At 34.6% G+C, this 15,770-nt stretch overlaps 1 protein-coding gene and 1 long non-coding RNA gene across 3 annotated transcripts in view; both read left to right on the top strand.

Annotated features, from left to right (window-relative positions):
* ARHGEF26 (Rho guanine nucleotide exchange factor 26) overlaps positions 1–15,770 on the top strand; it is a 128,758-nt gene that overhangs the window by 28,597 nt on the left and 84,391 nt on the right. For both annotated transcript variants that reach the window (XM_032262853.1, XM_032262860.1), the window contains exon 6: positions 3,018–3,178. In XM_032262853.1, coding sequence (XP_032118744.1) covers positions 3,018–3,178 — 161 coding nt within the window. The remainder of the gene's footprint in view (positions 1–3,017; positions 3,179–15,770) is intronic.
* LOC116539742 lies at positions 3,190–6,909 on the top strand. The gene is made up of 2 exons (XR_004264166.1): positions 3,190–3,772; positions 4,084–6,909. It is a non-coding gene; the product is annotated as an uncharacterized LOC116539742 (long non-coding RNA).

Here is a 15,770-nt window from a genome sequence, read left to right as displayed (position 1 = left end):
ACTGGTATTCACATTAGTCTGTAAATAAATGTAGCCTATTTATGTAAGATACCCTAAGTTAGGGAATGCTGGATGAAGGATATAAGGGACTCTGAACTCTCTTCGCAAGTTTTCTATAAATCTAAAATTATGCCAAATAAAAAGTTTATTTAGTAAAAGAACAGGTTAATAATGGAGTTTTACAACTTGAAGTTTAAATTGATGCAATTTGAGGAAATTGAATATTGGAATAATATTGTGAAGCTCTCAAAGCACTTTCCTCTTGCCTTATGTGTATTAGTTTGTGTGTGTGCGTGTGTGTGTGTATGTCAGGGCATATTCATACATATAAATTGATTCCACAAAGGACACAAGGATGCCATTTTCTTTTTTCATTGGCATGGGATAAAGCAAGATATAAGGGTGCAGTATAGTGCCATTTTTTCAAGTTTAAGAAAACATAGTACTACAGAACTTTGGTATACTCATCCACTGAGAATTAACAAATATATAACAATTGTGATTTCTCCATTTTTTTTAAAGAAAATAAAACTGATAGTGTAGAAGGCCTGCATTCTCTTTCTCAGTCTCATTCCCTTTCTTTCCTCCCCAGAAACAACTGCAACTATGAATTGGTACATATACTTCCAGCCTGTGTTTTAAAATTATATGTAACATACACACAGACATATTTGTGCATGTATGTTAAAATGTATACATATGATATGATTCTGTGCATTTTTTTTGGTTTTTTTACACTCAACATTGTTTTTGAGATTATTCATGTTAGTGCATATGAATCTAAGTCATTCATTTCAATCATCATATAGTATTCTGTTCTATGAGCATCACCTTTAAATATTTTTTATCTGTTTTTTCAATGCTGGACAGTAGGTGGGACTTTTTCCTTCATTGTTAACATTGTGACATAAACAAATTTTCCCTCTCCTTTTGCATAAATTTAAAAGCTCTTCCAAGGTATCAATCCCATTTGAACATTTATGTTCTTTTAAATCTTGTATATTTAAACCTTGCCTATTTCTATCATATTCTGAAAATATTTATTCAGACTTTCTATCACTATATAGCTATTCCTACCTGCTATATATAACAGGTTTAACCTAATTTGCATTTAAATAGTTGATGGCATTATTGCAGGATATTTTAACAATTATTTTATTAAACTTATTATAATAAACTACCAGTTATTTACCATTTCCTATGCTCTATTATAAATAGTTAATTATGTCTTTTTACCCAGTTTGAGTATTTGGATTAGATGACCCACACTCTCCTTGATATAATCAGAAGTAAAGAATGAGCAGAGTGAGGGAAAAGAAGGAAAGGTGTGACTTTGGACAGCTGTCTGCTGTGACAATTCATTATGCACTGAACATCTGTCTATCCACCAGACTTGAAACATACCTTAAAATTTATTTCAAGGAATCAATACAAAAGCCAACTAAATGAGACTTTATAACCCTAAATGCCTTCTTTTGGAGATCGCAAAGGGTTTATTAGTTTGTGCCCTTCAAAAATGAATTAAAAGAAATTATTTAAAATGTTAAATTCAGCAATATTAATTTTTGGTTCTCAAAATCCTCAATTAACACTTAATCATATTAAAAAATTAGCATAGTTCAACATTGAAGAAGTGGAAAGTGTCTTTGTTGTTGCAGATATTTTAAGTCATTCCAAGGCATCATATACATCAACACCTGAAATTAATCATTTATGATCCAGAAGGGAAATTTTTCTTTAATTTGCTTAGTGTGTAGTTTTCGTGGGGGGTTTATTGTAGTGATTGAAAAAAATTGCACAATATACAGGTTAAATGAGACTCTTAACATTCTTACTGTTTACTCTTCAGATAGTTACATCACTTAATTTCATGGAACACAACTAAGGCTAGATTAGCACATTTAAGTAAGACCCAAGTCCCTAAACCTTACAGAAGCTAAAAATGGAGGTGAACACTAAGATTAGCACTTCTAACCTGATTTATAAAATATGGAGCACCCATCAGCAGCCGAGTGTCCACCTACTTGTGCCTTTCCTGCTCCCACCCAGCCACAGTACCCTCTGCTCTTTGGGGCAAGGACTTGAAGGGATAGAGCCCTGGAGATCAGGGTGATGAAGGCAGCGTTACCAGGGAGCTTTCCAGGAAGGCTGTGGCTCTCAGGTCTGCATTGTCCCTTTATCTGTTTTTAGAAGATCTGAATTTGATTTTGGTAAGGATCTAGATGAATTCCTTACACAGGGCGCTGGAATCTTATCCACATATGTAGGCTGGCATTCCGTCATTAACACTTATCAGGAAAACCACTGTGTGCCTGTCACTGAGAGTCTCTGCAGAGAGTCCTTTGCTCCTTTTTGAGACACTGATGAAAGTTGAGTGTGATTTGTTGAACAGATGGAATTACTTTCAATTGTATGAGTTTATATAAAAGAATTCCTGTGGCTGATAAGAACCTTTTGAGGGTAGATACAGTCATACCAGAATATTTGCTGTTATTGACTGAAAATAAGTCAGTTTAAGCATAGGGAGAGTAAAAGCGTGACACACAAGAGGGAAGGGAAGGAAGGTGTGAGAAATTTTCTTTGCATCTCAAGAGATGTCAATAAATCCTTACTGTCCCTAAAGCAGCGTGCTTTGAAAGCAGGGCTAGAGGAGATGACCCCAAAGGTTAATTAATGTCACACTGAGATTTTATGACATGCCTTAGCTTCTTTCTGTAGATTCTACCCCTTGGCAAAGGCATGACCTCAGGATATGATGTCAAGTCATCCACATGCTTTCATTTTTTTCATATTTACACCCTAGACAGTGAGTATTTTTTGAGATTTGGGTAAATGTATACGATATAAAGACAGTAGTTTGGTGATGTTGTTTCCTTACTGCTTATCTTTTTGTACTTTCCAAGATATTATACCTCAAAAGTAGAATATCTTATTATTCTTATAGCAAAATTATGAGAGCTATATTTAGTTCTTTAATTAAAAGAATTAATAATACTTTTCTTTTTCTTTCTTACCAGGCTATCTTTGAAGTCATATCCTCTGAACATTCATATTTACTCAGCTTGGAGATCTTGATACGAATGTTTAAAAATTCTAAAGAACTGAGTGATACAATGACTAAAACTGAGAGGCACCATCTTTTCTCCAATATTACAGATGTCTGTGAGGCAAGCAAAAAGTAAGTGCACTGCAGTCTGCCTTTGGTCATGCCAAGAAGTTGCAAACTAATAAACACTTTGTTATCTCTAAAGGAAGGCATTTAGGGTTATAAAGTTTCATTCAATTGGCTTTTGTCCTGATTCCTTGAAATAAATTTTGAAATACGTTTCAAGTTTGGTGGATAGACAGATGCTCAGTGTGTAATGAATTGTCACAGCAGACAGCTGTCCAAAGTCACTTTATTCCTGCTCTTTTCCCCTTCTGCTTGCTCTTTACTTCTGTTTGCAACAAGGAGAGGATCTTGGTTTGGTGCTAGTCTGTGGTATTTGTCCATTTCAGTAAAGAAAGAGTAAGCCCCAGGCTTAGGTCTTCTGTAGGCAATATCTGGCTATAATTTAATAATATATATTTCATCATATTTAAGGGTTTTTTTGCTTCACTTTTTGTCATGAAAAGTAGATAAAATCATAAACTTTTATGCATTCAAAACATATTTAGCAATTGTTAAAATTTTCCATATTTACTTAGCTGTTATTTTTGCTTAAATTTTTCCAAGTATATACATAGGATGTTTTACTTATAAATGCTTCAGTATTCAGTTCTTATAAATAAGGTCATTTTCTTTTTTTTTTTTTTTTTGAGACGGAGTTTCGGTCTCGTTACCCAGGCTGGAGTGCAATGGCGCGATCTCGGCTCACCGCAACCTCTGCCTCCTGGGTTCAGGCAATTCTCCTGCCTCAGCCTCCTGAGTAGCTGGGATTACAGGCACGTGCCACCATGCCCAGCTAATTTTTTGTAGTTTTTAGTAGAGACGGGGTTTCACCATGTTGACCAGGATGGTCTCGATCTCTTGACCTCGTGATCCACCTGCCTCGGCCTCCCAAAGTGCTGGGATTACAGGCGTGAGCCACCGCGCCCGGCCAGGTCATTTTCTTACATAACTACATTGTTGTGGTCATATTTGTGATCATGCTGCTTTTATGATTTTATTCCATTTAATTTTTCTGTGTGTAAGTAATAGATTCACATGTTTTAAAATTCGAAAAATATGAAAGATGCTATAGTAAAATGCCATTCATATACTGTTCCCTGGCCACCTGAAACACAACCAGAGTCAACATTTGCTTTCTCACATTTTTTTTAGTAATACTTTTATGATTTTGTATTAAAATATATTTATATATTTTTTCTCATTTTTACTTGATTGTTACCATACTATAAATACTGTTCTGCTCCTTACTTTTTTTTTAACCTCTATCCTGGAAATTATAGCATATCTGCACACTAAAATTTCCTCATTCTTTTTTATGTTTTTTCCTTGCAATTATCGTTGAAGAAATCAGGTCATTTGTTACGTAGAATTTCCCATGAGGCATATATAATGTATGGGTGGCGATCAATACCAGATCCATTAATTCATTAAGGATTGCAAAACAGTATTACTCTAATTTATCATTCTTCATTCATTTATTAGCTGGAATATTTCTATAAAGGAAAAGGTGCATCCATCTATTCATATACCCAGTGGTAAATTTCATGTTATTCTATTTATTAATGCTCAAATTGTTCCATCTTTGATCTTAATAATTTTTCATTATTTTCTTGCTATATGACATTTTAAGATGTTAAAGGACTATGTTTTACAATTCCTGCTCCAGGCCTGGAATCAGCCATTTCCCCAAAGATTTCTGGTGTCTTTTAAAATGAAGCAGTATTTTAAAACCTCAGTGAATACCAGGGATGCTCCTTGCTAAGTGATTTTAGGCTCTTGCAGTAGATAGCCAGAAAAAAAGTTCAAATTTTTTCTCTACAAAACTAGATATATTCTTAAGGCCATAGGCACTGCAAATTAAAGTGTATATATTAAATATGTACTTTTTGTATATCAATTATACCTCAATAAAGCTTAAAAAATAAAAAATTTCTATTCCTGTCCCCTCTATCCTATTCCCTTTCCGTATACTCTCAAATAAGTTGTTTATCTTTGTTTCTTAAAAGAAGCATATGCATATGTTTATGTATATATATTCCCCTCGCTTTCTTTGATAAATGAAAGCATATTCCACTTATTTTTCTCAACCTCTTTATTCGTGTAACAATATATATTAGAGGTTACTCCGTGGTAGTTTATAGAGATGTTTTACTCCTTTCTCTGGCTACAATAATTCTCCATCCAGTGACTTTAGTTTAGTAGTTTATTTATCCAGCCCCCATCTTTGTGAGCATTAGGATTATTTTCAGTCTCACTGCTACAGAGTCTTGCTTTGTGCTTACACCCTGCTATATTTTAGCCATTCTATCCTTGAGATAGATTTCTAGAAATAGGATTGCTAGATCAAAGGGTAAATGCATATGCTATTTTGTAAGATACTGCCAAATTTTCTTCAGAGCAATTGTGCCGTTTTGCAGTACCACCAAGAATAGATGAGTGCTTGTTTCCCCAAAGTCTTTCTAGCAGAGTATGTGAGTAAACCTTTAGATTTTTGACAATCTTGTAGGTAAGAAGGATTATCTGAGCATAGGTTCAGTTAGTATTTCTCTTACCAGCTTTTCCATATGAATAAGAGCCATCTGGAACATAGTATGTATCAGTAAGACATTATTAAACTAATAATATTCATGTATGATATTGATACGATTTAAAATTTGCGATAAGCACTAACAGTACATCAACAAAAGTGAAGAAAGGAAGGAGGCTTTCTAATGCTTGCTGAAACACAAGAATATTTGCTTTGACTAGATCAGTAGTGATAACATGTAAGTTTGGCTTAGGTAATCACAGAATTATGCTTAACAAGAAGGAGGCGGAAAAAGTATTAGCATTTTTTTTCTGCTCATAGAGGCTGTTAGAGGCATCTTATCTGAAAACGTTAATACAAGTAGAAATTATGAACATAACTGAATTCATCAAATACCAAAATATTAGTCCAGGGTATTCTCTGAAGCTTGAAGGATGTGTAGGATAATTTATTTAGTTATTATTTTCGTTATCTTTTATGGAATACTTATCATTCATACCAAGCATTATGTTAATAGCCTTTTCAATAGAGTATGTATGTAGCACTAAATAGACTGCCTTCAGTGAACAAAGTCTTAGGATAAATAATAAAAGTATTAATGTAGTTCATGGTTAGTAGGCATGTAAAGATCATCACTAAGAGGTCAGGAAAACTGAAAGAAAATTCTAAAAGGTCTGTAATAGTAATATGGGTTTAGTTTAATAAGCTGTGTATACCTATATAATGTACAATTATGTAACCAATAAAATGCTTTAAAGGTATATTTAATAATATGGAAAAACTTTGCTAATATATTTCAATTATAAAGCAGGTCTAAAGAGTGGGATTTCATATTGTTTTGGATTTTAATTATTTGAAAGGTAATTTATCAAAACATAAAGGATAACTATCTTTAATAATAGAATTATGAGTTATTTTAATTTCTGTCTTTGTACTTTTCTGTAATTTCAGTTTCGACAATAAACACAATGTTTATATAGTTAGAAAAGGAAACACAAGGAAAGGCAAAAAAAGCAGTAACAAACCTGAGTCCAGAATCAAGCAGGGGAAGTCACTGGATAAGCTTATGGTTAACCTTGAAATAGGTCATTTTATGTAAAGTTTAGACTAAAATTTTACTTCGATTTCAAACATTTACAAAATTTAAATCATTTATGATTTTATGAAAAAGTTTTATTTCTATCATAGCTTATAGTAAGGGTCTATTTTGAACATTTTTTTTCTTTTTTTTTTTTTTTAAAAGAAAAGATACTTTTCAGCTTCCATTAATAGAAAAACAAAGAAATATTCCTATCTTTACATTTTTATTTTGTTTTCACTTCAGATGCAGTGCTTTAATTTGGATATCTGCTTTTGTGATAACTTGATCTCTGTTATATTTCAACTAGGAATGTTTAACTTTTACATGATAATCCTATGTCTATATCATAATAACTTACATTACAAAACTGTATTTGATTTAGTTTGAAACACTCATTTCAGATACAGCCTTTTTGAAATTCAGAGTAGTCAGAAGATTTGCAAAGGCCATTTTATGATATAAGGCCTGCTTGTTGAACTTCAAGAGTAACTCCCAAGTGTTGATAACTACTTAATGTAATATTCACGAAAGAGTTTACAGTCCTAAGAAAATGTGAAATAAAATCTTGAATAAAATAAATGATCAGTATCTGAATTAGATTTTACAGAGTAAGCATGGTATTGTTAAGTATGTCATAACCAGGGCTATCTTCATTATTTTACTTTTACTTAATGAAAAATTATAGCTATAGGTGATGAGATAGTTGTGGTCAGAACATCCTTAACATCCAAATTAACAGTGTGGTGTCTCCTCCCCTTTATTGTGGCTTAGGTTGTTAACTGCCAGTAAGTAACACTAAGGATTTATGTAAGTTGACACTATTTGAAAACAGAAAACCAGGGACAACAGTCATTCTGACTGTGTGTGTGTATCAGTAGTATGTCTCTGCAAATTTTTTTTCTTCTTTTAAATAATTGTTCATTTCAGCTAACACTGAGGGCCTTCTAGTCTTCAAGGTTCTTAAGTTCCAAAGCATTTCAGGTGGCAGCATCTGCCCAGGGGCTGTTGGCCCTTAGGACCCATGGTGGTTGGTGAATGCCTCAAATGTATTTGCAGAGGCATTTCAGGGCACTTTCCTTGAAATGGAAAGGTTTGGGTTTGGCTGGAGGTTATGAGCTTTTAAGCCCTTGGTGAGAAGGAGAGCAAGAGAGCAGATGGTAAAGGCTATTGTGTGCCCTGCTGAGGCATTTTCACCATTTCCTAAAGCCTGTGTGGAAACATTTGCCAGTTAAGTAGGGGACTGATTTTGTGGCATTGTGGAGAACAGTGTGGTGTTTGCATTAGCAAGAGAGGTGAAAATGTTAAAAGATTTGTGGCAACTGAAGCAACACAGCTAGGGTGGAAACTGATGGGGGCTCAGAGAAATATTTGGAATATAGACTCTTGAGGACTTGCTAAAAAGGCAGGAAGGAATTTAGTTTGCCTCCCAGGTTTCTACCTAGTTGACTATGATTGGAGTTTGTATTAACTAGGATAGAAGACAAACAGGTTGGGGCTTCGTGAGGGAGACAAAGGATTCAGTTTGGGGCATGTTATATTTGAATGACTGAAACATGAGGATAAGGTATTTAGTTAAAAAGAGAAAAGCAGGTTAGAACTCCAGAAAAATCTTCAATAGGGATGTTGATTTGAGTCATAGAGGTGGTTCTTGTCATTTTAAGTTTAAATAAGATAACTAGAGCTTGTAGCCATGCTTTGTAAGCAGTGGTGGTGGTATTTACCCTGTAAGGATACTTGGAAATGCATTTCTGGTTGCCCCAGTAGACTTGGAGGGCTCTATTGGTAGATGGGGGCCAGGGTGCCAGCCATTATATACTTGGTAGAACAGTCCCAGATAAGCATGAATTGTCCCACCCAAATGCCACTAAAGCCCCTTTGAGATACATGGATGGAGTAAAAAAGAAAACTAAGGTCAGAATTTTGATATAGAAATATTTAAGGAGCCTGTGTGTTGATGCAGAAATGAAGTAAACAGGATAAGAAGAATTGCACAGTGTGCATGGACCTTTATCAAGTTCTTTGGCTGTAAAGGGTTTGCCTCTCTTAATAACACCTTCCTGTTACCCTCTCTCTTAGTGCCACAGCCTGATGATTGTTTGTTTTCTAACCCTCCTTAAAAGGAGAATGTGGGGAGTTAGAATCCTACTGATTCTGTTTTTACCCCACCTAAGAAGGGCGACACACTTTCCTTTTGCATGGAATGATTAGAGCTAAATTCTTTAAATTTAGGTAATACTTAGATGGCTTTGGTTCAATGTCAGGGAAAAAGCTGTTGACTTCCAAGTCTATTTCCTTTCTCTGTAACTGTACCAACTTCTTCCCCTGACTCAAATTTATGAACTGTTCCTAGTTTTATGATCTCCTTGTCTTTTAAGGATCTCAGCTGTGTTAAAAGCGTGATCATCTCTTGAAAAATGGAGTATTAGAGACCATCTTTCATTTAGAAATGAATAGGCTTATTTCATAACAAAACATCACACATAGTATATACTTTCCATATTTTCCTATTTCCTTTGATTTCTTTTGGTTCTTTCTCCACAAATATATGGTTACTTAGGATAATTTATGGATGATCGCTGTGTTAATACAAAAACACCTGTAAATGTGATTAACTTTCATTAATTTGCAACAGAATATGATCTAATCACAACTGTTTTTAAATTCAAGATACATCCCTATTAAAAGACTGATACTCTTAGGAAAAAAATTATCTTTTGTACAAGACTGAATGTTAACCCTTCTCCCCTGTTTAGAAACTCTAAGGTCTAAATAAGTTCTTTTATGTTAAAAAGTTTTCTGCAAAATGGAAATTAGATGAGTCTTTGATGCTTCATAAAAAGATGTGTTTTTACTCTCAATTCTGAGTTTCATTCTAAATATCTAGGTTTTGTTAGCAATCTTGTATTTAATTTTTTTCAATAACAGAGTGTGCTGTTATTAGTACCCTGTAAAAGCATGCTGCCGAAGAACTTTGTAAGGTGATTATTTCTCTTTTTCCAATTACAAAGTTAAAACATTGGTGTTTCTTTGGAAACCATTTAAAGCTAACACTATGCTTGTCTTCAATTTCTGCAGAGTAAAGTAAAAATATCCATCAGTGTACTTTTGTGTCCTGAGGAACTGAATTTATTCCCAACGTATAATGAGCAGTGAATGCCAAATTCTCTGGTTTCTGCTTTGTGTAGCAGAGTAAATTACAATAATAGTAAACATACAAAATAGTACTTACCCAGCACTTGCTTCTCTAGAAGTTTCTCCTCTAATTTTAATCAGACCGTATTAAAATTGAAATATCCTATGACATTAAGAACTACTTTACATGCACGTTTTAATATTATTTTATGAAATGAGTTCATATTACCAAAAAATGACAATTTATTTAAATAATAGTACAGCATATCTGCATTAGGAAATAATATTTCTATTTGGTAATTAAAACTCTAAACTTTAATGCATATGCAAATAACAGTAAACCTTCAAAAGTCTTCTATAGTATTAATATTAGCATTTCATTCTTCCTGACTAATTCTTAAAGCCAAATTTTAAAGGAAAAACACATTAAATTTAACTAGGTCAGAGAATATGGAACGCTTTAAGTTGTAGAATCTGCTGAATTTTTGCCCTGAAGTAATGGCTGTTGCTGTTTTGTGTTAGCAAATGTTATTTTCTTACTCCATATATACTCAATGTAGGTTTACCACAGAATCTTTGGTAAATAAAGCCATTACCTTGTTTTCCTGAATATAGCAGAGAAACTTTATTCTTTCTAAAATCAGTTTTTTCAACTGACAGTTAAAAGACAGTGACATTCAGAAGCCACTCTTTATAACACTTTTTGACTTTTTCTCGATCCTGAGATGAATGATAAAGTTCATTTGAAATTCACCCAAAGTATTTTCACAGTATTTCAAAGTAAGTCTATGTGAGTATTCTAGTCCATGTTGTTCAGCTCTTATCAACAACCAGTGTCTGGAGTAGTAGAAAAAGAAATAGGTAGTTATTTAGGTATTATTTCAAGTAAAGAAAGAAAGACTAGCAATGTTTTAATAGATGCAGTCCTTTTGGGTAAGACTGCAGAAAAGCAGTGTGGGATTTGAAGTCTGAAAAATTGAACAGGAGGCCAGTTAAAGGTGATTGATTAGAGACATGCACTGTATTCATTCTCTTCTAAAATCCCAGTAAAAATGATGGGAAGGTCAATACATGAGGATAAAGAAAATAAGAAAAGAGGCCAGGTGCAGTGGCTCATGCCTGTAATCCCAGCACTTTGGGAGACCGAGGTGGGTGGATTATGAGGTCGGGGTTTGAGACCAGTCTGGCCAACATGGTGAAATCCTGTCTCTACTAAAAATACCAATATTAGCCAGGTGTGGTGGTATGCGCCTGCAATCCTAGCTACTCGAGGGGCTGAGGCAGGAGAATTGCTTAAACCCAGGAGGCGGAGGTTGCAGTGACCTGAGATTGTGCCATGGCATTCCAGCCTCGGCGACTGAGCAAGATTCCATCTCAGAAAAAAAAGAAAGAAAGAAAATAAGAATAGAGACAACAGCAACAATATTTTGGAACCTGGAAAACCTGAGATGGATCCCTAGTAATTTAGGAAAGTTTAAATATCTAGGCTGACAGTGAGGAAAACCAAAGATCAACCAGTTTTAAACCCTAGAACCTCTGAAAGGTGGTTCTCTCTCTTTTTTTTTTTTTTGGTTCTTCCTTCACAAATCTATGGTCACGTGGAATAATTTATAGATAATTGCTGTGTTAATAGAAAAAGACCTATAAATGTTATTAACTTATATTAACTTGGTCTAGGACTAAGTTTAAGGTAATTCCTAGGTGCAGGAATTGATGATGAAGTTGGGTAAAGGTGTGATTAAAACTACAAGTTTCATGCAAGTCTGTTTGAGAAGCAGTCAGACCCTAGATCCCCTATTTGGCTCTACCTAGCAAGATGATGACCATCTTTACCCCAGCAGCAGAGTAGCATTGGTGAACCCTGGACCAGGAGGCCCAGATCCACGTAAGGAGGGGACTGTTGTATAGGAAACAGGTATAGTGGCAGTTGGCACCCACAGCCTTTTGCCCTACTCTCCTTTTGGAATGCGGGTAGCCAGGTGTGTGTGTATACTTTGCCCCTTTTTGTCAAATGGTGATTGGCACAGTATAGGATAAATAACATTTTATCATCTTTGTCAATGGTATTTATGTTCAAATACATTAGTATTAACCTCATTATTAGGTTTTGCAGGAAACAATAAGTTGAGGATGACAGCAGAAATAAATAAAGCCTCAAACCTTAAAAAATGTCCATTTTAGTAACAGGCAAGTACTTGTTGACTCTGAAGCTTAGTTTCTCTTTTTAATAAGGATGATGGTATACTTAATCTTATAATGTTGTGAAGATTAAATGATAACACATAAAATGCTTAGCATAACACTAGGCAAGTTCTTTAATAGTAATTATTTTGTTGATGTTATTACTATCATTTTTATCATCTATGTCTGGTATTCAGAAATGTCTCTGGATTTTATATTTGTTGACTCATATATATATGCCTCTGCCAGCATTGGTCTAGGACTAAGTAAAAGAATAGGTCTTATTTTATGTAACATCTATTGCAATGGTGTGCATGAGTTTATTTTTAAAGATACTTGTGGCACAATATTACATTTTGGCATTGAATGAATCCAAGTAAATAGATTCTTCCATAATCATAAAGAATTAATTGTGACCTAGATTAGGACTAAAACGAGCTATTTCTTCCAACCAGTTTGGTGTTTTATTTGTGAATGGTAGATTCCTTGGATCAGTGCTTCCGAGCAGGCCCTGGCATGCTTCAGCTGCCAATTAGGCCATTCTCCTGGTCACTTTTTTGCAGGCATTTGGACCCATTACATTCTATTTTGCCTTTTTGCATTTCCTTTGCAAGTTCTAAGTCTAAGGATTCTGAGTTGTCACATGGAGATTTAAACTTGGATAATGAGCCTGGTTGAGACAGACTGAAGTGTTACCAACTTAGTCATTAGCTGTTATCAATCTTAAACTAGGGTAGAACTATATGGAAAAAGAAACAATGACTGGGGTTTAGCTGTAGTATTTCATCTGCATTGCATTTATAGCTGTGGATTTTGAATCATTAGATGGATTTTTGACTCTGCCAGTTGTGAGTAAAATAAGCAGGACCACACAGTTTTTCTGGCGGATGGAAAAGATTTAAATGTAAACTTTGTGTTCTAGCCAAGTTAAATCTAGCACTTGATTTAAGGGCAAGGGAGATGGTTGATGAATTAAGTTTCAAAAGCAAATATTTTAAAGCCTTCTAACTGCTTATCATGGGATGTTTTTTCTGATTGCTGTGCATTAATTATTAGCATCTGGGCATGAGTTTTGTGTTTCTCCAAAACTTTTCTTATTTCATCTGATTTAATCCTTAATAGCATGCTGTGAAGTATGCCAAATCCTTGAGTAATGCTGTTTTGCTATAATGTTGATGAAGAAAAAAAAAATGGATTCCCAGCCAGGGCGGAGTTTGCATGTTCTCCTGGTGTCTGCTTGGGTTTTCTCTAGGTACTCAGATTTCCTCTCACCTCCTGAAGATGTGCACATTAGGTGAATAGGTGTGTCTGTGGTCACAGTCTGAGTGAATATGGGTGTGTGAGAGTGCACTGTGATGAAGGGTGTCCTGTGCAGGGTTGGCTCTCACATTGCTCCCTGAGCTGCCGAGATAGGCTCTGGCCAGGTGTGACCCTGAACTGGAATCAGGTGTTTGGGAAAGGAATGAATCAATAAATACAAATGATTGTGAAACACAGATTTGTATAATACATGATAATCATACCAACGCCTACAATAAACGATGCTTTTCGAAAGCAGTCATTGAGCCACCATGTTTGTGATTTTGAACTGCATAGTGGTAGGAGGTGCTCCTTCCAGTTTTCACTTTGCAAACATTTATCCCTTGATTTTAACCCACCACCACTACAACTGCTGTCACCCACTGATTCACCAAAAATTGAGTAAATAAATTATCTTGTTTTTTCCTTTCTTAAATGTATGTATAGCTTATACTTATTTCAATGTTTAATATTAGAAGTGTTTTGGGTGTTTATTTAGAAGTTTGGTGATGTTCTTTTGACCAGAAATATCCTGTAAAAACTTTCGTTTATATAAATTAGCCTATGGTAAAATTAGTTATACGTTGTTTCATTTATGGTCGCAGCCCCCAAAACCTATCAACAACTTTGTGAGGGTTTACTGTACTATCATTTCCCTTTTGCAGGTAAGGAGACTGAGGCCCAAATTAGTTATGTGGATTCGTTTAAAGTCATTCACCTAACTGGAATTGAAACTAGTGAGTTTTTTGATTCTTCACAATGTATTGGCATAGATTCTTGTTCAAAAATACATGTATATCTTGTGGCCGGGTGCGGTGGCTAATGCTTGTAATCCCAGCATTTTGGGAGGCCAAAGCAGGCAGATTGCCTGAGCTCTGGAGTTTGAGACCAGCCTGACCAACATGACAAAACCTCTTCTCTACTAAAAATACAAAAAATTAACCGGTGTGGTTGTGCATGCCTGTAATCCCAGCTATTTGGGAGGCTGAGGCACGAGAATTACTTGAACCCAGGAGGCGGAGGCTCTGGTGAGCCCAAAACATGCCAGTGTTCTCCAGCTTGGGGTGTGTGTGTGTGTGTGTGTGTGTGTGTGTAAATATATATATGTATTTTATCTGCATATATATATATATATATATATATATGGGCAGTAAAGGGTTCCATCTACAGAGTTAATTTTTAATTTAAATTTTAATCTGCCAGGGATTACACACGTGGAAAATTATTTGAATTTGCTCCTTTTGGTGTACCTCACCCATGGAGCTAGTCAGAGGGAATGATTAGATTTTTATTTCATATTTGAATGACTTTGACCTCTTAGAATATGGAGACGTGAAAGCAAAGAGTATCTTGTTTTCTGTGACACAGCTGTGTGGCACATCATAAAGATCATTGTCTTATTTTCTCATGAACAGTTCCTGAAGTGAAGAATATTGTCCATATCTTTAGCATAAGCAGTCTGTGTGTGTGTCCCAATGGTTGCAGCATTGCAGTATTCTTTAGAAATAACCTAATTGATTATAAAAGTGTCCCATAATCTGAAGTCTCTGGAGTTTATATTATCTTTTGCATGTATACTGTCTATATATTTTCCTCAGATTAAAAAAAAATCCAAATAACTTACACCAAACTCCTTAAGCTACTCTACAGTGATTTGAGGAAAAAAAGAAAATGTATGTTTGGAAAGTGCTAACTTAATTCTGATTATAATTTTGTGTTCTTTTGGTCCGAAAACTCTGTTTCCAAAATAAACTTTTGTAGAAAATGATTTTGCAAATCTTTTTTAGGACTTCAAGGAAAGCGTTTATCTCTTAGGTGCTGATACAAATACTGAGCAACCTCACAGCAAAATAATTTTTAGAGTGTCAACTTTGTGTAAAAGGCTATGAAAATATGATTTTCTTTAAAAATTCTGAAATCACCTTTTGTATGCTAAGAAGAAGGTGAATATTGTTTTAATATTAATTCAGTATATTACCATTCTCTAATTTTTTAAGAATGTGGATTAAATCATGTAAGCCTTGTTTTTTAATTTTATAAACATATGTATTAAAAAATCATGTTTCTAAGGAACATATGATGAATGGTATTTGTTAAATAACTTAATGGATACTTTATCTATACAGTGTTTTCTTTGGATTTCAAAAAGGTTTCGGGAAATGACTTGGACTTTGAAAAAAATTTGATGGAAAGGTTCCATAGAAATGTCAAGATTGGCTGAGATTGACCTTGTCACTTGTGGGGGATTCAAACAAAGGTCCCTTTGTAACAAGAAAAATTGTCTCTGTATTGGGAGTTCATTGGAATTTCTTTTCTAGCAGAGAAGAGTAATATGAATAACCAGAACAGGACACAATAGGAATGTTTGTGTTCATCTGCTGAAGTTGCCCTGTGACGTA

The sequence above is a fragment of the Sapajus apella genome, unplaced genomic scaffold, assembly GCF_009761245.1.
Source record: "Sapajus apella isolate SASKATOON/1434 unplaced genomic scaffold, GSC_monkey_1.0 scaffold4, whole genome shotgun sequence".
Classification (NCBI taxonomy): Eukaryota; Metazoa; Chordata; class Mammalia; order Primates; family Cebidae; genus Sapajus; species Sapajus apella.
This window is presented reverse-complemented; position numbering and strand designations above follow the sequence as displayed.